The sequence below is a fragment of the Pongo abelii genome, chromosome 8 (assembly GCF_028885655.2).
Source record: "Pongo abelii isolate AG06213 chromosome 8, NHGRI_mPonAbe1-v2.0_pri, whole genome shotgun sequence".
Taxonomy (NCBI): Eukaryota; Metazoa; Chordata; class Mammalia; order Primates; family Hominidae; genus Pongo; species Pongo abelii.
The window spans coordinates 6,574,558-6,597,609 of NC_071993.2; the positions used below are offsets into that span (position 1 = coordinate 6,574,558).

Below are 23,052 nucleotides of genomic sequence, written 5' to 3' on the forward strand. Positions count from 1 at the left end.
TTCAAAGAGGCTGCTGAAGAATACTTATTCTTAACCCCTCCTAAACCTTTAGTTGTGTGACTCCAAATAGGGCAACCCTCACTTGACTGCACCCTCAGAAAATGGAGAGGTCCTTCCTTGTTAAGTGAATTCTACACTCTGTAAGCACCAAAGCTTCAATACTAATTATCTGGTCTCCAGCAGCTCAGCCATCCTCCTCACTAGATCCTTTCTTTTTTTCCTTTCTATTTTTCCTCCTAATCTGCAGTGAGTTGGAAATCTGACAGTAAGCTTGTAAAGGTTTGTATGTTAAATAAGCGCCAACTACATTTTGAGAAAAGAAGTGAGGAGATTGAGATACAATAGCGTCAATCTAAGAGCTTGGACAGAAGAACGTGAAATGATGTCATACAGCAGAGAAGGAGAAAATTCCATAAGCATTTCTAGGTGGCTCAAAGCAAAGACAAGCAAAATTAAGAGGTATGAAGGGACAAAAGAGAAAGAAACCATAAGATAAGAAAGAGAAAATAGGGCAGTGAAAATGGGAGAAGGAAGGTGAAAGAAGGAATTCAAGTGAGAACCAGCATAAAGGACAGAATGAGCTCAGCACTTTCCTGCTTTTGAGACTGGAATGTCTTCCTTGGTTGTAAGTCATCATCCGTGTAATCACTGTGGGCAGGAGACCTATGTGTGGAGCTTACTCCCACGAAATCACATGGGCTGTCTCGCAGCACTCGGTGCAATGATTAAATTAACTGAGCCAGGAAAGCCGGTATCTTAGCATTTGTTTCCACAAAGCAAAATTTACCTGTAGACTATTCCTTTGGAATGAAGGAACTGCAGACCAAGAATGATTTCAGCAGCATAAAACCTGGGGGAAGGAGAACCAAGGTTTAACATGAATGTAGTCATGGAACAAAATAAAATCCCAAACGCAGACTGACCTTTTTCTGACATGCTGTGTATGGCTAAATGGCATACACACATAACTCTGTTTAATCCTAACAAGGAAGATGTTGTCCATTCGTTCTACACATAAGAAAGTGGAGGCTCAGACACCTCCAGCCTCAGTCATAACAGCATAAAACAGAGCTGGCATCTTAAGTGAGTCCTGCCTGTATCTAGTACTTGTTCTTATATTTTAAACAATAATGCTCACGTTGTCATTTTTTTTGTTGTTTTTGCTATTGCTAATAAAACATACACAGACATTAAAAGTAATAGTATAGTCCAGGTACGGTGGCTCACGCTTGTAATCCTAGCACTTTGGGAGGCCCAAGCAGGTGGATCACTTGAAGTCAGGAGTTCAAGACAAGCATGGGCAACATGGTGAAACACCGTCTCTAGTAAAAATACAAAAATTAGCAGGGCATGGTGTTGGGCGCCTGTAGCCCCATCTACTCAGGAAGCTGAGGCTTGATAATCACTTGAACCTGGGACGCAGAGGTTGCAGTGAGCTGAGATCACACCACTGCACTCCAGCCTGGGCAACAGAGCAAGACTCTGACTCAAAAAAAAAAAAAGTAATAGTATAGATAATAGGCAAATAATTTCTCCCTTTGTTCTAAACTCTGGTTGGCACCCATAGACCTGTATGCACCATTCTGAATAGAACTAACTGGTTTATTTTCGTACTGAGAACCTTTAGCCTGGGCAACACTTACAGCCCATGAGGTGGAAAAGAGGATATTAGCAGATGCAAGATAAGTTACACTTCATCTTCAATGGTGACAAGGTTAAAGGAAATGAGTTTACTCCATCACTGGTGGGATTAAGGTCGGATATAAGAGACAGCTTCCTGGAAGGGAAGCTTGCTGGATCTTGTGGAAGAATGCAAAATTCTCCTTCCTGGAAGGCATTTAGGACAGGATGGATAGCGTGGGTCTGGGCTGGCTGGAGATGACAGTGGACTAAGTGAATCCTTTCTGGCATGAAAAATGCCCGATGATTTCTCTGCTGCAGAAATCCAGTAAAATTACCTCTGGGTGCATTGCTGAGGTTTCCCAGAGCAATGATCTCAGCAGAGTGCTACCCACTAGATGTGATAAACAGCCATTCCAGCCAGGGTTTTTAAGGAGCTGGCGGACCAAATCCATTTCTCAACCCACTTCAACCTAAACCACTCAAAGTGTTCATGCAGATGGGAGGGAGGGATTATTGAGCGCTGAGCAAAGGAAGCTAGCATGTACTCATCATCTTCCAAGGAGCCCAGTGGCACAGCTTTCTTTTACTTGCATGTCATGGGGAGCAAGAAGTGGGACCCAAGGGGAACAGCATGGGCAGGAGGGGTGGTGAGAGCTGTGGGTGCAGGTGCAGTCCCACCAGGTACACTCAGCCTGCCCCATCTCCATGTGTCTCAGGCTGCCTGGCACTAGGAAGGTGAAGCTTTGTTCTCAGATGGAGTAAGTGCCTCTTCCTGCTTCCTAAAGCTTTATGCCTCCACATCAGGCTTTCCATAAGATGCCTCAGCTACAAGCTCCATCTCTGGGGACCACCCTTGAGGTCCGCAGTCCATTTCACTGCTTCCTTTCCAAAGGGCACATATTTGCTTCTGTGCTTAGGTTAGTTAGAAGTCTGATGAATCGGGATGGTTCCTTAAGAAACTAAGTAGTTAGTTTTAAATCACAGAGAAATGAAACCAAACTGACATGAATTTCAGTTTCACAACCTGGGAAAACTGTTGCCTTGCTTGATGTATTCCCCAGGGTTTACCTGGCCCTGGGATTCAGGCATGCCAAGTGGGAAAAAAGAAAAAAAAAAAAAAAAAACCAGTGAGAACTGACAAGAACAGTGGAAAACCCCAAACCCTTTAAAGGCTCTTACGTCGCTCTGGAAAGGTCGAACTTGTGGCAGCTTTGGATGTGGTACATTAAGTCCCCTCCGTTGAGGTACTCCATCACAAAAAAGAGGTTTTCCTGTGGAAAAACAAAACCATTTCAACTTTTATTTCATTTCACTTTTATTTATTTTGTCCAAGACAGGGTCTCACTCTGTCTCCCAGGCTGGAGTGCAGTGGCGCGATCTCGGCTCACTGCAACCTCCGCCTCCTGGCTTCAAGAGATTCTCCCCCTTCAGCCTCCCTAGTAGCTGGGACTACAGACATGCACCACCATGCCCAGCTAATTTTTGTATTTTTAGCAGAGACAGGGTTTCGCCATGTTAGCCAGGCTGGTCTCCAACTCTTGACCTCAGGTGACCCGCCCACCTTGGCCTCCCAAAGTGCTGGGATTACAGGCGTGAGCCACCATACCCAGTCACAGTTCCAATTTTTAGCTCTTTAGAGAAAATACAACAAGGAGGACTACTTTTTAAATGGATCAGATCATTTCAGGGGAACCAATTCTGTTGTGAAATCACTTATCAGAAGACTGTCAAAATCATTTAGCCAATCTATGTTTTTGAGCCCCAGGAAGCCTGGGGAATCTAGGTGGGATGCCGTGTGACATCCAGATGCTTGTGTGTTACAACCCAGCAGATGAGCGAGGGGCACAAGGGAGAGTCCAGTTGACCTGCTGGCCAGACAATGGGATGGTGCCAGGCACTTAGGGCACTTAGCATGTGCCAATCATATACTTATGGAAAGTGACAGGCTGCAGGCTGATAAGGAGAATGTGTTTTGGTCTCTGACTCCAAGGGCAGAGCTTGAAAACATTCATTCATTCAACACTCAGTAATTAGCTACTGAGCATATTCTATGGGCATGGCATGGTGGGGAGTGGGCAGGGCATGTCAGTCATTCCTCCCTGAAGCTTGCAATCAAGTTTAACCTTATTTTTCTCCAGTCCTGACTTAACTCATGGCAGAGGCAAGCCACAGTTTATGACGGAGTTCTTCTGGCAGAGGACATGATGTATGTCAGTAGAGCTGGAGCCCTCGAGTGGCCACAGTCAGAAGTAGGGCTGGGTGGTCTTCAGGCTGTGGTGGGCATATCAGAGGCAGCCAGGATTGTAACCAGCCTCAGCTCCTCAATGATGTGAGACAATGTTTTTTTTTTTTCCAATAAATGTATTTATAACACTTTAGAGAAACCTGATTTTTTAAAGGGTTGTAATGCATCACAGAATCAGTAATCCATGAAGTGTGGGGACCTTTGGTGTGTCTGGGCATGAATTTGCATCTGAAAGTCTCACCTGGGTGGTTTCTTAACAGAATTAACCTTTAAATTTTGATGTGAACCCAACCGAGGCCATGGGGCATAGGAGGTAATGGTAGAAACACTGTTCTGGTCTGACAGTGAGAATGGGGAAACCAAGTATTGTGGCAATTATCTCAATAATCCAGGTCAAGGTAAGCATCAGTCTTTTTTCAATGTTAGTTTCCAATCTGATTTACTAATTCCATATATCTTTAAGTGAAGCCCACCCTTTTCTCTTCTGGACAGGCCCAAATTCTCAGCTGACATAAATCATGACTTAACACAGATTTCAAACCCAATTTGAGAGTCGTCATTGGCCTTGCCTGCACACACCTGCTTTTTCATGCTACCTCTTGTCTCATCAGCACCATAGAAAGAGCTTCTGTTCTAACCTCACGTTTTTACTCAAACTATAGCGGCCCTATACAAGCCACAAAGGTGGAATCTTCTTTTAAGTAGTCACGAGAGCAAAGCGTATGAAAGTGTAGAGCGAAACCATTTCCAACAGTGCTTGAGTGAACGGTTTCTTCTAAGTGTTTGGATGCTTACAAATTCCTAGAAAGGCTGACATTTCAGAATTTAACACTGTCAATTTAGATGTGGAGAAAGTGGTGGGAGGGGACTGGAGGCAACAGTTCAGCCCCACTCCCATGTATTCCACACACCTTCCCACCTGTTCTCAGGTCTGAATCAGACGCCACACTAGTGGTGAGCATTGTGGGGGTTGAATTGGCCATTAAAGTCTAAGAGATCACAGGGCACAGTCAGTGTTTACTACCATGAGGGTGAGAAGAAGACTACGTTGCTAGTGATTATTAATTAACAGCAATGGAGATTTATAGTATGTTGGATGCCCCACATTTAATCCTCCCAAGAGAACTGCAGGCTCCACAATAAATCTGTCAAATATCTGTTCTGGTTCTCATCTTTATATTAAGCCACAGCATGGGAAAATTGCAGTGACTGTTCTTTGTCCCTTGTGATGGCATTTTGCATCAGTTTAACCCTCTGGCTTGGATGAATGCCTGGTCAAACGTGGGCTTCTTGAAGGGGAGCAAGGACGGTCCATGCCTGGAAGTCCAGCTTGTGTGATCCGGCCTGGAGGACCTGCTGTCTCTCTAGAGGATGCTCCTCTGTTTGGAAAGCCTGGGAATCGAGTCATCCGTGATATTTTGGGCCACAGAGATGGCTGTGTCAGGCCTCTGAGCCCAAGCCAAGCCATCGCATCCCCTGTGACTTGTAAGTATATGCCCAGATGGCCTGAAGTAACTGAAGAATCACAAAAGAAGTGAATATGCCCTGCCCCATCTTAACTGATGACATTCCACCACAAAAGAAGTGTAAATGGTCAGTCCTTGCCTTAAGTGATGACATTACCTTGTGAAAGTCCTTTTCCTGGCTCATCCTGGCTCAAAAAGCTCCCCCACTGAGCACCTTGCGACCCCCACTCCTGCCCGCCAGAGAACAAACCCCCTTTGACTGGAATTTTCCTTTACCTACCCAAATCCTATAAAACGGCCCCACCCTTATCTCCCTTCGCTGACTCTCTTTTCGGACTCAGCCTGCCTGCACCCAGGTGAAATAAACAGCCATGTTGCTCACACAAAGCCTGTTTGGTGGTCTCTTCACACGGACGCGCATGAAAGCTCTGTGATAAAATTAGCACAAATGTATGCACATACAAACTACACGGTCCTGAGGTTTGGATTTTGAGGATCATATTTTGAGGGATGGATAAGCCTTTTAAAAGCTGAATCCAAAATCCCATCATAAAAGGTAAATACAAATATAATAGGCTCAAACTTTCATAAACAGCTGGGGAAGGAGTGCCCAGAGTTGAAGGCAACCCACAGCTGACTAGAACCTCTGCAGAGCTGCAAGGAAAAAGAAGTATCTGCCTGCTGGAAAGACTCTGGGCTGGTGTAGATAGGAACAAACCAAGAAGAATGAGACTCAGAGTAATTGCGAAGAATGTGGGCTTCATGCTTACTCAGCCCTGGGTTCAAAGCCCCTCTATTTGTAACTCTGGAGACATGACTTAACCTCTCCTGAGCTTCATTTTATTTGTGAAATGGGGTAATAATACTCCTACCTCCTAGGGTTGCTGTGGGTATTAAACAAAATAGTGTGTGTGGAAATGAAGCTCTGCACTGACCCTCAGTGGGAAATTGATAACTGACGGCAGTTGTCCTTCTAGGAAACAATTTAAAAGCCAGGAAAGACAAAACCAAAACCAATCCAAAAACCAGCAAATACTTCCCAGAGGAAGCAAATGAATAGTTCTCTGGCTGATGGCTCTTGAAAGAAAGAAGAAAACAGAATTAGATTCCCTCCTGGGCTGCCCTTTAGGTTCTGGCCACCTGCTGAGAGAGGATACAAAGCAGGCTGATGAGCGAGAGAGAGAGAGAGAGAGATGGTGGGGAGGGAGGGAGAGAATGTGGCCTGTGTTGGGTTAATTGTAAATGGCACTTACTAGTCTAGACCTCACGTCTTTATGGCGGGTAATACATTAACCGAGGCAAATGATTCTTTCTGGTGGGTGAGAATTGAAGCTGTGAAGGCATTAGGGGATGGGACATGCCAAACGTGTCCCAGTCTTGCCGACTGTCAACAACTCCTGGCAAAGCATCTGTCGAATGGCAATTCTAGTCTGTGAGAAATGAGACTGTCGCTAATCAGCTGTGGGATCAGGTAAATCCCACCATCACAGGGCCTCGGTTTCCTCCTCTGAAAAATGAACCCTGTCCATGAAAATGAGAGAGTCACCATTACCTACAGCTTTGTTGTGATTTCCAGACAACGGAAGGCAATAAACAATGTTGATGTTCTGTAGATAGGTGGGTAATCAAAGCTGTATGACTCTTTTATGTTTGTGTTATTGATGTTTTAAAGAAATGGTATTTAAGTTGGGTGCAGAGGTGCATGCCTGTAATCTCAGCTATTCATGAAGCTGAGGCAGGAGGATCACTTGAGCCTAAGAGTCCAAAGCCAGCCTGGGTAACAGAGTGAGACCCTGTCTTAAAAAAAATGATGATTAAATACAAGATCAAAGTGATAGATTTAACAAAATCAGTTGTATAATTCTCATAGGATTGCGTGTGCATACACGAATATTATTTGGAGTAGTTAAAGGTCCTAGAGCTGTCAAAATATATCACTATTTAAAACACAAGATAGTTCTTTAAAGGGAGGAGTAGGACATTTTGCGAATATTCTAGAATTAGTAACGGGTGAATTGTAAAAGCGGCCTCAAAAGTTATTTAATACAACCTAGCTTCTACACTGCTTTCTTCTTACAGTGATTACATTTTTCAAATGAGAGAACGAGAATAAAGAGAATGGAAAAGTGTTTAGTTGTGAAGACTATTCAACACAGCTAGTCAAATATTGAGTAAACAAGGAAATGGCTGGCAAATGTGCATATATTATAGGATGAATGACAGGCTTATAGCATTAAAGAAATTAACTAATGATTTTTATCAAACTAATAACAGTTAATTTTGTAAATACACTGAGAACTTGGCAAATATCATGCAAATAAGGTCAGATTTATAGACTCCCTCTCCAGAAAAATAAGACGGGAAAAGAAGGAAAAGAATAATTGTAGTCATTTTTTCGAGGTATCTTTTTTCTCCAAATGCTAGTAAACCAACGTAATAAATTTTACACAAGAGAATATTTGCAATCTCTGCAAAATAAATAAAATTAAGATCAAAATATTTATGACAAAACATCTAAATTTACCATCACACCTTTCAAAGTATCATATGTTAAGCACATGTAACAAATGTTATAACAGTGAAGACTATAGTATAACAAGATGGAAACCAGAGATAGAATTCAACTCTACTTTGGGGCATCTCCTATGACAGCCAATGGAAAGAGTTGGGAATTCTGCTCTGAAGAAGAAAGGGGAGCTATCGTTCATATTTAAAATTAAATGAAAGAATTAATATAAAGTATTTAGCCCTGTGCCTGGCATATAGTAAGAACTCCTTATGTATTAACTTTATCACATACATTGTTATTATTTTATCACAGAGGGAAGAAAAGCATTAAGTTGCATTATAATCAGAACAAGGACAGCCCCAACCTTTGCAAGATTGGAGCGAGTGTGCAGAGGGAGTCCCCACACCGGGGGTCCCCAGGTTTAAGTGTTATTAATCAAGCTCACCAACAATTCAATTAAATATGCTCTACATTCCTATATATTCTGTCTCTTGGGAAATATAACTTCATAATGACCAAGAAGGCCAGTGACAAATTCAGGATCCCTCAAAATTCTGCACCAGTTAATTGGCCATATTGGGAAAGTCCCCTCCTGCCCCTTTCAAGGACAGAACCTAGGGAGACGTCTACACAGGCTTGAGGCTGTTTAGGTATGGAATTCTGAGGTCCTGGGGAGTAGTTTAGGAACAGAGATGACCTCTTGGCTTCATAGGAAGGAGTGTGGTTTGAGAAAGGCCAAAGGGAGGATTTTAAGTGAGGGGCTGGGCAAAACCCCTCTTGCTTGGGTCTAAGGTTTAGGACATGGAATGAATAATTTTCCAATTAAATAAGTTGTGAGTTGGATTTGTGTTGAGGTACCTTGAAGTCTCAACTTTACTAATAATTTTGGATTGACCACAGAAAAGAGCACTCTCCTGTGACCAGCTAGGCTTATCTTCTCTGGAGCTCCATTTCCTTTGCTGCAAAATGAGGGGATCTGACCTGATAACCTCTACCACCCCTCCCTACACTAAAATTCTTGATCCATGGAGTATGTTATTATAAGGAAAACAAAAGAATGTAACAAATCATTAGTTGTTAGTTATTCTGAGCAACCAAGATGCATCTCAACAGGTGAATGGATAAATGGTGGTACATCCATACAATGGAATATTACTGAGCAATGAAAAATGAGTTCTCAAGCCATAGAAAGAAAAGAAGAACCCTTAAATGCATATTCTTAAGTGAAAGAAGCCTATCTGAAAAGGCTACAACCTGAATAGCCTCCCTCTTGTCTGGTTTCTCCATCTCTGGCTCAAGCATTTCGCATGATTCTCATCCCTTACACTCTGCAGTCATAACGAGCTTCCATCTTCTGAAAACTCTTTCTGGAAGATTTCTGTGTCACCACTGATTCTGCCCATCCACCACTCATTCCTTCACACTTTATTGCCTGCTCCTCCTCCATGACACATTCCACACTCAGTTTTTGATTGTCAACTCTTCACCACATTAAATATATGATCCTTTCTCTCTTGAAATTCTTTCCTCTCCTGTCTTCCGATACTCCTAACTCCTCTGTTCCTCTTCTTACCACCCCGAGGGATCCTCGCTATCACCTTTCCCCCCTGCTCTTCCTCCTACTTTGTAATAGAGGGGTTTTCTGTGGTTTGGCACTTGAATCTCTGCAGTAGGTTGATTCCGACGCTCATATATTCCCACAATTTCCCCTGAAGAGTCCCACGCGTGTCACCTCCTCAGGATGGGGACTGTAATCACCTCAGATACAACATAATGTTCGGTCTAATAAGGAACCTCCACTCTGCCCCACTTTAGGAAGAAATCGCTGCTAGGAACAACACATATTAAACTGCTCTATGCTATTTATCAGATATTTTCTCTAAGACTGGTGGTGGAGAAGAGGATCCTGAAGTGACAGAAGTTTTAAGGGGGAGAGACAAAGAGATGGAGAAGAATGATTTTGCGATCAAGGATCAAGGCAGAGGCCAAGCGCAGTGGCTCACACCTATAATCCCAGCATTTTGGGAGGCTGAGGTGGGTGGATCACTAGAGGTCAGGAGTTCAAGACCAGCTTGGCCAATATGGTGAAATCCCATCTCTACTAAAAATACAAAAATTATCCAGGCATGGTGGCATACACCTGTAACCCCAGCTACTTGGGAGGCTGAGGCAGGAGAATCACTTGAACCCAGGAGGTGGAGGTTGCATTGAGCCATCTGGGCAACAGAGCGAGACTGTCTCAAAAAAAAAAAAGAAAAAAAAAAAAAATCAAGGCAGAGACCTGATAGCTACAGTGGGTACAAGATCATGTGAACTCTGGGATGAAGGGGAAAATAATGAAACAGGAGGTCAGAGAGGGGTGGGAAGAGGGTTTGTCAAAGATAGACTTCTCCACTACCGTTCTGTTCGGGACCAGCCTTCGTGGCACCTGAGTTAGCCAGTATAATCTACGCTCAGACCATTTATCTTTCTTTTTCTCTTCCACTCCCCCTGTGCCCAGCCCCTGAACATTATCGTGCATTCTACGGGCAAATGAAACAAAAGAAAAGAGCGAAACATGCATCTTGGTATCAAGCAATGTATTATTTACATAGAGAGGGTATTATTTAAACAGAACATATGAAAGAAGTCACAGAAGACACCCAGCAGTACAAGAGCAAAATCATCTTTCCGGGTCACGTAAGCCGAGAAGCCTGAGCGTCTGAATGACAAGTAGGATTTAGTGTATCTGAGAGTGATTTATAGAGTAGGTAGTTTTTCAGCAAGGTTTCAAAGGAGGGAGAGTAGGCTGGGCGTGGTGGCTCATGCCTGTGATCCCAGCACTTTGGGAGGCCAAGGTGGGTGGATCACTTGAGGTCAGGAGTTTGAGACCAGCCTGGCCAACATGGTGAAACCCCATCTCTACTAAAATACCAAGAAAAAAAAAATTAGCTGGGCGTGGTGGCGCATGCCTGTAATTCCAGCTACTTGGGAGGCTGAGGCAGGAGGATCACTTGAACCCAGGAGATGGAGGTTGCAGTGAGCCGAGATTGTTCCACTGTACTCCAGTCTGGGCGACAGAGTGAGACTCCTTCTCAAAACAAACAAACAAACAAACACAACAGTGACAACAACAACAAAAAAAAACAAAGGAGGGATAGTAGATTCACAGAGGACATGCACTTTCCTGCGGCACTCTCTTGAAGGAGATGTCAAATGTTCATGTCTTCTGGGAAGCTGGTGACAATACTTTTGGGACTTTGTGAGAATGGCTGACAAAGGAATGGGCAGATAATATGGGCCATGAGCCTGGAAGAATATTACAGAGTCACATCAAGATGAGAACGTATCTGTGAGCTTAAAAAGCGGGCGTGTAGGGCCTGGGTGCAGTGGCTCACACCCGTAATCCCAGCACTCTGGGAGGCCGAGGCGGGTCAATCACAAGGTCAGGAGATCGAGACCATCCTGGTTAACACAGTGATACCCCATCTCTACTAAATATACAAAAAATTAGCCAGGCGTGGTGGCGGGTGCCTGTAGTCCCAGCTACTTGGGAAGCTGAGGCAGGAGAATGGCATGAACCCGGGAGGCAGAGCGTGCAGTGAGCCGAGATCACGCCACTGCACTCCAGGCTAGGCGACAGAGCAAGACTCCACCTCAGAAAAAAAAAAAAAGCAGGCATGTAGGAAAGATGCGGCATTCCAGATGCACTGAGTGAGTGTCTTGTTCTTTGTTCTTTTAGTCCAAGAATTCCTGAATATGTGTTCACTCATTGCCCGGTGTATTTGGATGAGAAAACCTTAAGGAAACATTGTGAGTGCAACATTAATTTCCCATAAATTACTGTGTGAAAATAAATAACATTTAAAAGTTGTTGGAATTCCTAAAATGCGTTCTACGCCTTGAGAGAGATGCGACTGTGATTTGCGTCACATATGGTTACAACTTCTGTTTCTCAGATTATAGATTAACTTGCTTTCTTTTTTCTCTTGTTCTGTACAATGACTAGAGAGAATTAAACAATGTCAGGGACAAACACTTCCTGACTTCTTTTTTTCTTGGAGATGGAGTTTCACTCTTTCGCGCATGCTAGAGTGCAGTGGTGTGATCTCAGCTCACTGCAACCTCCGCCCCGTGGGTTCAAGTGATTATCCTGCCTCAGCCTCCTGAGTAGCTGGGATTATAGGTGCCCACCACCCCGCCCAGCTAATTTTTGTATTTTTAGTGGAGACAGGGTTTCGCCATGTTGGCCAGGCTGGTCTCAAACTCCTGACCCCAGGTGATCCACCCGCTTCAGCCTCCAAAGTGCTGGGATTACAGGTGTGAGCCACTGTGCCTGGCCGCCTCCTGCCTTTTTAATTAATGAATCTTGTTAAAGATTACCTTCTCCTTTTTTTGTCCTATTTTCCTTAAACCAGATGACAGAAAACCCATGACTATAGCACACTCTGTAAAAGATGTTAAATGTCCCTTTCCCAAAAAGAAACACTGCCTGTAACCAAGTTCTTGGAACTATGCACCAGCCTTGTATGAAAAAATGTAATCCTGCTAAAAATGCCTCTGTCTCTCCCTATGGAAACCCTAAAGTTCCCTCCTTTACAACTCTGACTCCATTCTTTTGGGGTGTTTCCAGGTGGACCATCCTCAAACTTTGAGTTTGAATAAATGCTCTTTAAATTTGATTCTGGCCTTTTTGATTATTTCAGGTTGACAGCTGTAAATCGACTCATTTTTGTAAATTTGCTATAAAATCTAACATTTGCCAAATCACAGTTTGGTTACATAGCAGGGGAACCTGCAGAACGTCTAAGTGACCCCCAGTTTCTGAAATAACAACGTGTAAGCGTTCTCAGGATCAGAACGCCGCCAGAAGACGTTAAAGAGGCTTATCTGTCACTACAGATGGGGGCACCATGAAAAGTTAATTCTTGTCTTAGTGCAGGGACACGTCTTTTGGAGGATGTGGTTTCCGTGGGTTTTCTTTTCTTTGCTACAGTTGTGATAATTTCCAGGGCTCCTAGCTCAACTGAAGCATTCATGGATTGCAGCATTTTTGAGAGCTTCAGATGAAGCAGTTTCTGAATAAAATGCTTGAAATTAAAAACTTTCTTAGATGGATTTTGCCTTAAAACTATGCAAATACCAGGATGACATACTTTTTAAAAGCTATCAAATTGAAGGAGTTTTTCTTTTTAATTTTAAATGATAATAATATCTTGTAGTTAGTATGGTACTTTCTCCAAAAAAGATCCAAACTTCTCTGCAAGTGCTATTATTGTTATTATTTTTCACATTATCCTTAGGAAGCAAAAAAGGAGAACCAATGTCACAAAGAAATGTTAGGTGACTTGTTCAAAGTAACTCACACACTCATGCCCTGAAGCCATAACCGGAAGTAGAACTTTGTGTGTTCTATGAATAGAAAGTGAAACTTAGTTTTCTTTTTCATAAAGAAAAATTTCAAAGTGATATTGACCAAGAATGTTCAACTGGTGCATACTGGGAGTGTGGGAGTCAAGAGCAGTGATGTGAATCCAGGAACACTAGTGTTCTGCCTCCTGGCATCACCCTGGGAGGCCACTCTTCAGAGGCTTGCAAAACCACGGCGGCCTGCCCTCAAATCCAACCTGAGGGAACGACCCAGAGACAGAGATGTTCCTCTAGGATCTAGAGCAACGTAGGTGTGAAATAGTAACACTACTTAAATGACAGAATACAGATCGGCCTTTCAGAATTCAAAGGAGACACAGAGGAAGGTAGACTTTAGTTCACTTTTAATTTTTAAGGGAAAATTATTTCCTTGAAATTAAAAAGAAGTAGCATCCTTACCGTGTTAGATGCATCTTTCTTTTCCAAACAAATTTTGGAAATAAATCTTATTTTTCCACAGTTTTATCAGAGAGAGAACACAGAAACTTTGGATACTTGAGTTATTAATCTTTCTTTTACTGCAGCATAATTAAAAAGAGGGAAATTGTTTTTTTCCGTGTTTATTTTTCCCTGTGAGTGTTTCAAAGTTTTATGGTTAATTATTTTTTTCTAATTGTTTTAAATCTACTTGTAAGTGGATATAGTTAAAAGATTTATGACAACTCTTCTTGTAGACAAATTTTATTGTGGATTTTCCTTTTTTTATTTTTTAAAATGTAAGTAATGGAAACTATTAAAAATCGAAGTTGGAAATCTAGTAGTGCAACAGTTGGCTGGCATTCGCACTGAAGGGGTACTGAGAAGGGATTGTGCAATTTCAAGCCCTGCAGACTTTCATGTAAGACAGAAAATGTAAATATTAACAACAAAGAAATGTTAGAAAAAAAGTAAAAGAAAGAATAGCAAGCCCTTCTTTCCTCTTGACAAGACAGCAGCCTCTCAGAATGCTGATCTACGTTAGACCCTGAGCCAGTAATTTATGCCAGAGCCTGGATGATGCACAAAGTCATCTTGATCTAGCACACAGAAAATTAATTTTGAAGATTCTTTTGATTTGAGCCTCATTCAGCTTCAGGTTCAGATTCCATGAATTATCCTGTACATCTATGTCCCCAGACGGTACCGTACCATTAGGGCCCCTGGTTTTACAGCTCTCAGCCCCTCTGCCTGTAACTCTTACTCTCTGTCCTGGGCAGGGGTAAAGTGGGTGCCTCAGAGCCCTGTTAATAAATGGCAGAGCTGGGCTTGAACTTCAGAATCCAAGTCCACAGGTATTTTTCAAATTTTGTAGCTTCCTAAATGGCTTTATCATATTTTCACCCTTCCATAGGTGATATATCCCTCATCTATAAACTTTAAAAACTTTTAACAATTTAATCCAAATGGCCCTGATTAATAACAACTGAATACCTGTTCTCAGAATCTCCTGAATAATTAACAGGTGCGCTCTTTGGAGGCCGAGAGCAGATGAATAACTTCCTTTAGAAAATAACAATGCCCTGGAGAAGTACATAGTTAATTTACCTTATCTGATGTCTTCACTAGTATACACAGGTAACTGTCCTCCCAAGAAAGGCCATTCCCAAGATGTTCCCAGAACAAAGCATTATCCATATCATGTATCAATTGTTGCCTTTTGCATTCACTTGTGGTATTTAATCAGTTACTTTGACAAGCAAGGTTTGAATAATAAATTAAGACATCTCAAAAACAACAACTCGGGGTGTTGGAAAAGGTGATTCAAGCTTCTTCCTTTGTTTCTTTCCTCTTTCTAAAAGGACTCAGTTCCTTGAGATCTGAGTCTTGAGCCAGTCAGATTTACATTTCATGTGCACGTTCTCTGCTGAAGTTTTTTTTCTCTCCTGGCACCAACGCTGTGGATGCACTTGTGGCTCAGGTCTTGGTAAAGCATCCCAGCTGCACGGAACTCATTTATGCCTACTGTTCCATTATTGGAACGCTAAGCATGTGGGAGTTATTTATATCCTACTGCTCAAGGTCATCGCCAAGTTCTGATTTCAAAATTCAAAAAGTTGCAACCTCAGGCATAAATGGGTTAAGGAGATCTCTCATAAGAGGGACAGAAACAAATGCTGCCTGAAGCTGTGATGGACAGGCAAGAGAAAGGAGCACACCTATCTTCTACCAAGTGAGATTCCCAATAGCCTTCCCTATAAGACATGAAAACCGTCATACATGCAAATCAAAAAAAAAAAAATGGGGAAAGGGCACCAAGAAAAGCACAACTGCCTAAGTGCCCAGAAGCCCAGTTTAAAGTGTGTTTATAGTAATATACACAGAAAGATATAATAAAAATAAAATCATAGTAATATACACAGAAAGATATAATAAAAATAAAATCACTTATAATCCTACCTCCCAATTAACAACTGTTAGTTTTTCATTATTTTTCATGCTTATACATGCAAATGTTCTTGCTTAAAAGGAAATACTATATGTTCTCACTTATGATTTCATAAACAACATTCTGTATTAATATTTAAGCATTTACATCATCATTTAAAATGGTTATATAGTATTATTTTCTCTGACCATATCATAATTTATTCAATAAATCTATCACTGGGTATTTGTGTTGTTTCCAATTATTCACTATTATGAAAGCTTTACAATAAAAATCTTTATTTATGGCAAAAAAGAAAAAGTGTGTTTAGCAGTTTGCTACAAGCCTCAAAATACTGCAAAGGGAAAAGATTACAGGGAGCCCCAGAGTGTGCAGAAAATCTAGACAACAGCATGGAGAGGGTGGCAGTTTGTCACTTTGCCTGCAGGTGACATACCTTCACCTTCCCAGGCCAATGGGTATTTATCATCTCCAGGAGGGAGTTTCTAGTACAAAATCTCTCTAGCCTTCATCATGGGAAGTTCCAGCCTACTCTTGCGGTAGGAAGTCGGCCTGCATTCTCCTAAACAGCTGACCAGGACACCTCACTCCTTTCTACTTCCTCTCCTGCAGCTACACCTTTCATGCCCAAGGCCCTTTCTGCCCATTCAAATTCCCATTTCTAGTTTCTCTCAGCTCTGGTACTTTGCGTCTGCCTTCTGATCTAATATTACTCATACTGTTAGAAATGCAGCCTTAACTCTTATTAGAGTGTGAAGTTCTCAAGGTTGGGAGCTGTATTATATACTTCTGTATCCTCCACAGTGCTTTGAGCTCAGCATATGCTCAGTAAGTGCTTTGCCATGGTCTGGCTTCTCTTTATCTTAGGTAAGTGCATTTATTCATTGATTTGGTTATTGCACATATGCTGAGAATCTACTGGGAACTGCAGAGGTGGTGATGGATGCCCCAGTTGCCATCCACTTTCCTCATTCATTCCCTGGTTCCCCCGTTAATTCTTCCCATGGCTCGAGTCACCTTAGAAGTTTTCTCTCATTCACTCTCCAGTCGTCATGGCTTGAGATAGAAAATGGGAAAAGGGCTGGGCGTGTTGGCTCACGCCTAGAATCCCAGCACTTTGGGAGGCCGACGGGGGTGGATCACCTGAGGTCAGGAGTTTGAGATCAGCCTGGCCAACATGGTGAAACCCTGTATCTACTAAAAATACACAAATTAGCTGAGTGTGGTGGTGTACACCTGTAATCCCAGCTACTCAGGAGGCTGAGGCAGGAGAGTTGCTTGAACCCGGGAGGCGGAGGTTGCAGTGAGCTGAGATCACACCATTGCACTCCAGCCTGGGCGACAGAGTGAGACTCCATCTCAAAACAAACAAACAAACAAAATAAAACAAAAAAAAGAAAGAAAACAGAAAATGGAAAAGCCTCCACCCCTTGTGTTCTTTGGCCTTTAGTCATATGGTCCCACTTGGGGCTGCTAATTAGTGCAGGTGGTGGACAGCCGTGATGGGGTGGCAGAGAGGAGACAAACCAGGTGAGAAGAATCACAATGCATGTGCATGAAAACTAATCTTCGAGGATGTTCATTTTAGTGTTATTTAAATCAGAACAAAAAATTAGAGATGTTCTAGTTAAATCACATTGTAGAATATCCAAAGACGTAAGAAAATGTTCAAAATAGAGTGTAACAAACGCAGAGTACAGTGCAGTAGGTATTTACAGTGGGTTGCTATTTTTGTTTTTAAAAGTCCACTGCAGAGAGAATCTATAGAAGGAGAAACTTCAAAGTATTAATGGTGAGTATATCTTAAGTGGTGGGATTATCAGTGATTTTCTTCTTTGAGTTTATAAAAATTTTCTACAATGATCCTGAATAATTTTGAGTCAGGAAAGAAAAGGATAATTTTTTTTTAAGGAAAAAGGAGACCAGGATGCAAGTCCTCCCAGAACGGCGCAGACTTCTGGCAAATTGAGCATAAGGAAAGGGTCCCAACGCTGAGTGGGAATGCAGACGCATCCAACCTCCACCTCCCAGCTCAGGGGCTTGCTCACTGATGAGCCCATTCTAAGGCTGCTTTTTCTGCCAGCCTTGAAGAGAAAAATAATAGTGTATGTGCGTTTTGATCTATTTTCCAACTTTTATCTCTTCAAATACATGCAGGGTAGATGAACAAACACTTGTCACATTTTCCCCCAAGTCACGGACTGCTGAGAAGCCTGGTTGTTGTGCTAAATGAAACCAAATTCTAAAAAACAGGAAAACAGACAAACAAATCTACAAGTAAAGATCTTTCCCAATCGATGACATTAAAACATTCTAAGTAATACTTCCATCGTGTGTAGAAGGGATGAAACTTTTTTGGATGGATGGCAGATACACCGAAATGTAAGATAAATATGGAGGCAATGACTCGTGTCTCCTAATGAGGGCGCCATTGGAGGTATCACGCTGAGACAGGTTAGAGGGGAGGTAGGGTTGTCGGAGCAGAAGCCATACCTTGGTCTGGAACGTACAAAACATATGCGTCAGAAATGGATGCTCCCAGGCCAAGGAAAGAACTCTCTTCTCTACCATTGTGCACTCAACATCATCATCCATCAAGACCACATCTTTCTTTAAGGTCTTTATTGCGAAAAATTGATTAGTTTTCTTGAATTCTGCCAGGAAGACCTAGAAGGAAAGGGAAGAAGTAACTTTATTTTAGAATTTGGATTCCCACTTCTTAAAAAAGAGACAGAGTCCTGAGAGACACCTGTGTTGGGTGGGGAAAGGGGTTCCTTCTCCAACCCCCATCCATCCTGCATAGGCCATTCCTGAGACAAAATGGAGCATTTCACTGGTTTTGGACATGACATCACTGTTTCATACTATCTTTGTACTCTTTCCAAGGGTTTCACAAAATTATTAAACAATTGAATGGGTTTTTAAAAGTGTGCCCTCCCTGCTCAGGGATCTGAGTGAGGGTATAATAAAAATCCAGAGAGAGAAAGTGCACAGTGAAGAAAGAAGAGTTGAGTGTGGAGAGGAGAAATTGTACTCGAAACATCACTGCAAGTGCACATAAATCGTAGCTTTATGTTTTACCCAGTTTTTCCAGGCCAAAAGAAGAATGGAGGGATATAGTTCTCCTTGTGTACTTAAAAAATAAACACTGGCCAGGCACAGTGGCTCATGCCTGTAATCCCAGCAATTTGGGAGGCCAAGGCAGGCAGATCGTCTGAGGTGAGGAGTTTGAGACCAGCCTGGCCAACATGGTGAAACCCTGTCTCGACTAAAAAAATAAAAAAATAAAAAATTAGCCGGGCATGGTGGTGGGTGCCTGTAGTCCAGCTACTCGGGAGGCTGAGATGAGGGAATTGCTTGAACCTGGGAGGCGGAGGTTGTGGTGAGCCGAGATCATGCCACTGCACTCCAGCCTGGGCGACAGAGTGAGACTCTGTCTCAAAAGAAAAAAAAAAATAAGTAAACACCATTTTCTCTGACAACACAGCAATGAATTATTCATAGCAGAATGTATGGCACATAGCAGGTCCTAAAATGTGACTGACACTGGGTTCAAAGAATAACTTGCTCAGATTCTTTGAGTTACTAGGGAAAGATTTAACTCCGAAGTTTACTTTCCCACTTGATTTCATGGCTGTCGTATCAAAGGACACCAAAATGGGAATGAAACATTTTAGGACCTACTGTGTGTCATACACTCTGCTACCTACTTTACACTTATGACCTAATTGTATTATCTAATTTAATTCTTAGCTCATCACACTCTGCAAGACAGAAGTTAACAACACCAACAACAAACACTGAGTTCAAAGAATAACTTGCTCAGATTCTTGGAGCTACGAGGGAAGATTTAACTCCAAAATTTACTTTTCCCACTTGATTTTGTGGCCCTTATATCAAAGGACACCAGATGGCATATGATGGAGAGTTTCAACAATTTTAGTTTTTCAAATGATGCAGCAACACACTGTTGGCAATGGTAAGGGCATGGCATTTGGATACAGAAAATTCTAGCTCTAGTTTTATTTCACAGACATTTACTAGCTGTGGAAATGTGGGCAGATGAATTAGCCCTTCTGGGCTTCAGTTTCCAATTACTGCATTCTCTAACTTACAGGACTGTTGTGAAAGTCAGGTAAGATGAGACCTGGGAAAGTGGACTCTAAAATGATCTCTGAATCACAGTTGTTAAAATTCAGTCATTTGTCATTTGTTTCTATTATTGACTTTTGGGAAAGGCCGAAGTCAATGATGTGACAACAGCCCTGAACATGTGAGTGTCTAGGTTTAAAACGCGATGGTGCAGGTTCGTGGCTTGATGGTAGCTGACTTGATAGAAGGGAAGGGATGAAACTTAGATGGGAATTCAGGCAAATGAATGATGCTCACATCCCCAGAGAACACACAATTTGTTTTCTTAGGCTTAAAAGTTGTTTGAGAACAAGGGTATAGAGGTCTTGGTGAGAAAACACACTTTCCATATAAAGCCAGAAGAGAGAGAAAAGACAAGTTTTGGAGTATTCTCAATGTTGTGAGAAAGAGAAACATAGCCATCCTATCTTGCTTTGATATCTCCCCCTCCTCTCCTCTCCGTGTGTAGGGAGCCAGGGTCCTGATGAAAAGAAGTAGACAGCTTTGGACATGGAGTAGGGGAAACCTGGGGCTCCCAGCTGTGCCTTGGGATACTGACTAAGGCTTGTAGGTTTAACCTAACGTCTTTCTTATTAAACTTATTCAAATGTGGAAACCCACATGGGAACAAAGAAAGATAAACATTTCATTAACAATTAAAAGTACTCTTTTAGTAATTGCTTCTTTCAGTAAAACATCCTAAAACCAGCCATAAACTAAGAAGCCGAAAAGACAATTTCCATCTATATAATGTGCTTTCAATTTTTGGTAACAGGTTATAATTGCACATTAATTGCTGCTAAATTATAATGAAGACTGGCTGTAAAATTGTCTATTATGCTTAGATTAGCATCAAATGAGCCTACTGTGGTTCATATTATTGTGGAAATGAACAAAAAGAATTCATGAATATCAGCTACCATGTGCTGGACAGAGTAGATTTTGCTGAAAGGCAAGGCATCAGTGTTTAAATCCAAACCCCAAATGGAGCACAATATTATTCAGCTGTGGCGACCGCTCAGTTGCATTTTAGTTTGTTTAATAGTAAATAAACTGGGTAAGACATCCTGCCAAAGTCTGGTGAGCAGGTGTGGTGTATAATGCTGCCTTTGGCTGCACAGATTCATGGAACAGTCATCTCTGATTAAAATTTTCCTGGGAGTCCCATCCAAGAATGTAAAACAAATAGGAGCCCCATTAATACATGAGATATCCTTAATATCAAAAATTACCTAAAAGCCTATATTCCATATCGTCCCTCCTTAAATCACTAGCTTGAAAATTTTCTGCAGTCACCGATAGTTGGTTATAATTTCTTAAATTATCTCTTTTTCCTTCTTCTCACCTCCCCCCTTTTTTTTTTTTTGCTTGTCCTCCTCTCCCTCTTTCCTTCCTCTCCTTGTCATCTGTGAGTGATGGAGACAACCCCCCACCTGTATGTATGGCAGGAAGAATTTAGAGGAGAGACTTTCTCCACAATTTTTTTTCCAGGACTCTCAAGCTACAGTTTTCTTATGGGCTGAATTGTGTCTATGCTGAAGTCCCAATCGCCAGGACCTCGGAATGTGACTGTATTTGGAGACAGGAACTTCAAAGAGGTAATTAAGGTTAAATGAGGTTATTAAGGCAGGTCCTAATCCAATATGACTGGTGTTTCATAAGAAGAGAAAATTTAAGCAGAGTGTGGTGGCACAACTGTAATCCCAGCTACTAGGGAGCTGAGACAGGAGGATCACTTGAGTTTGGGAGGTCAAGACCAGCCTGGGCAACATAGTGAGACCTCATCTCAAAAAAGGAGAACCCTTAGATGCAGACATGCACAGCAGGAAGATGATATGAAGGCACGGAGAGAGGGCGACCATTGCAAAGCAAGGAGAGGGGCCTGGGAAGAAACAACACAGCCAACACCTTGATGGTGAACTTCCATCCACCAGACCTGCGAGAACATGAATTTCTGCTGTTTAAGCCAGCCAGTATGTGAGATTTTGTTATAGCAGCCTGTATTAGTCTGTTATCACGCTGCTAATAAAGACATGCCCGAGACTGGATAATTTATAAAGGAAAGAGGTTTAATGGATTCAGTTCCACATGGCTGGGGAGGCCTCACAATCACGGTGGAAGATAAAGGAAGGGCAAAGGGACATCTTACATGGTGGCAGGCAAGAGGGCATGTGCAGGGAAACTCCCCTTTATAAAATCATCAGATCTCATGAGACTTACTCACTATCATGGGAACAGCACAGAAAAACCCATCCCCATGATTCGATCACCTTCCACTGGGTCCCTCCCATGACACCTGGGGATTATTACAATTCAGTGTGAGATTTGGGTGGGGACACAGAGCCAAGCCCTATCACACTCCAAGGAAACATATACAAGCCGGAAGATATTTAATAGAGAGAGAAAAAAATCACATGCAAACTAAAACAACACTCCCAACACTCCAGGCTTGAGAATGAAGCAAAAGAAGAAAAAACAAAATGAAACAAACACAAACACCGTGTGAAACAGGAAGTGGCTGAGGCACCTTCCTATTTCTTTGGTGCCCAAAGACCTCAAACTCATAGGCGTGTGAGATGTACACTCTCCAAGCAAAGTAGCTTTGGAGACACAGGTTTCCAGAAAGCTGAGGCTACTATGGGCCTAGAGTTCTCAGGGTCCCTATTTATTCAGCACTCCCTCAGGAAAGCTGTCTCTGACACTCACATGCAATCCTGGTGGTCCTACGAGTTTAGTTTCTTTGACCAAGAACTTGGCTCATCAGTTCCTGGAGTTGGGCCATAGCATTCTCCCGTGCATTAGCTTACCTTGCCAAAACTTCCTTTCCCCAACATTTTGTGCAAGATAAAATCCTCGATTTTTAGTTTCATCTGCAGAGATGGTCTTTCTATGGTCAGTTCAGGTTCTGGAAGATGGCACATTTTATCCACCTCATCCAACGGAGACTCCCAGGAAATGCCCTGAGGCTCTGAAAATGCAAGCTGGTGGTTAAAAATGAACATGGAGTAATGGAGGTCATTCTAGTTACTGAGAGCACATGCTTTCTCTTCCACTTCCCATGCTGAGGCTCCATCATAGTAATTGGGGGTGTTTAGAGGGTTTCCTGCAGTTCAGGCAGCTTTAATACCTCTCCATCTGTCTGTGAGTGCAGCAACCCCTGTCTGTGAGCCTGGCATTTGGAATTTGGAGTGTGGACTATGTCTCTTTCTTCAATAGACTGGGAAATAGTTCAACTTAAGAAACAAATTCCAATCAGTAAAAGACCATATATGCAAAATACACAAGCACTGTTAATAATGCCACA

The 23,052-nt window shown here is 42.2% G+C and overlaps 1 protein-coding gene across 3 annotated transcripts in view; it reads right to left on the reverse strand.

Moving 5' to 3' along the window:
- PRKCQ (protein kinase C theta) overlaps positions 1-23,052 on the reverse strand; it is a 165,311-nt gene that overhangs the window by 48,051 nt on the left and 94,208 nt on the right. For all 3 annotated transcript variants that reach the window (XM_024253393.2, XM_054521886.1, XM_054521888.1), the window contains 4 exons: positions 22,556-22,716; positions 18,111-18,284; positions 2,803-2,894; positions 788-850 (listed from right to left, as the gene is read on the reverse strand). In XM_024253393.2, coding sequence (XP_024109161.2) covers positions 788-850; positions 2,803-2,894; positions 18,111-18,284; positions 22,556-22,716 — 490 coding nt within the window. The remainder of the gene's footprint in view (positions 1-787; positions 851-2,802; positions 2,895-18,110; positions 18,285-22,555; positions 22,717-23,052) is intronic.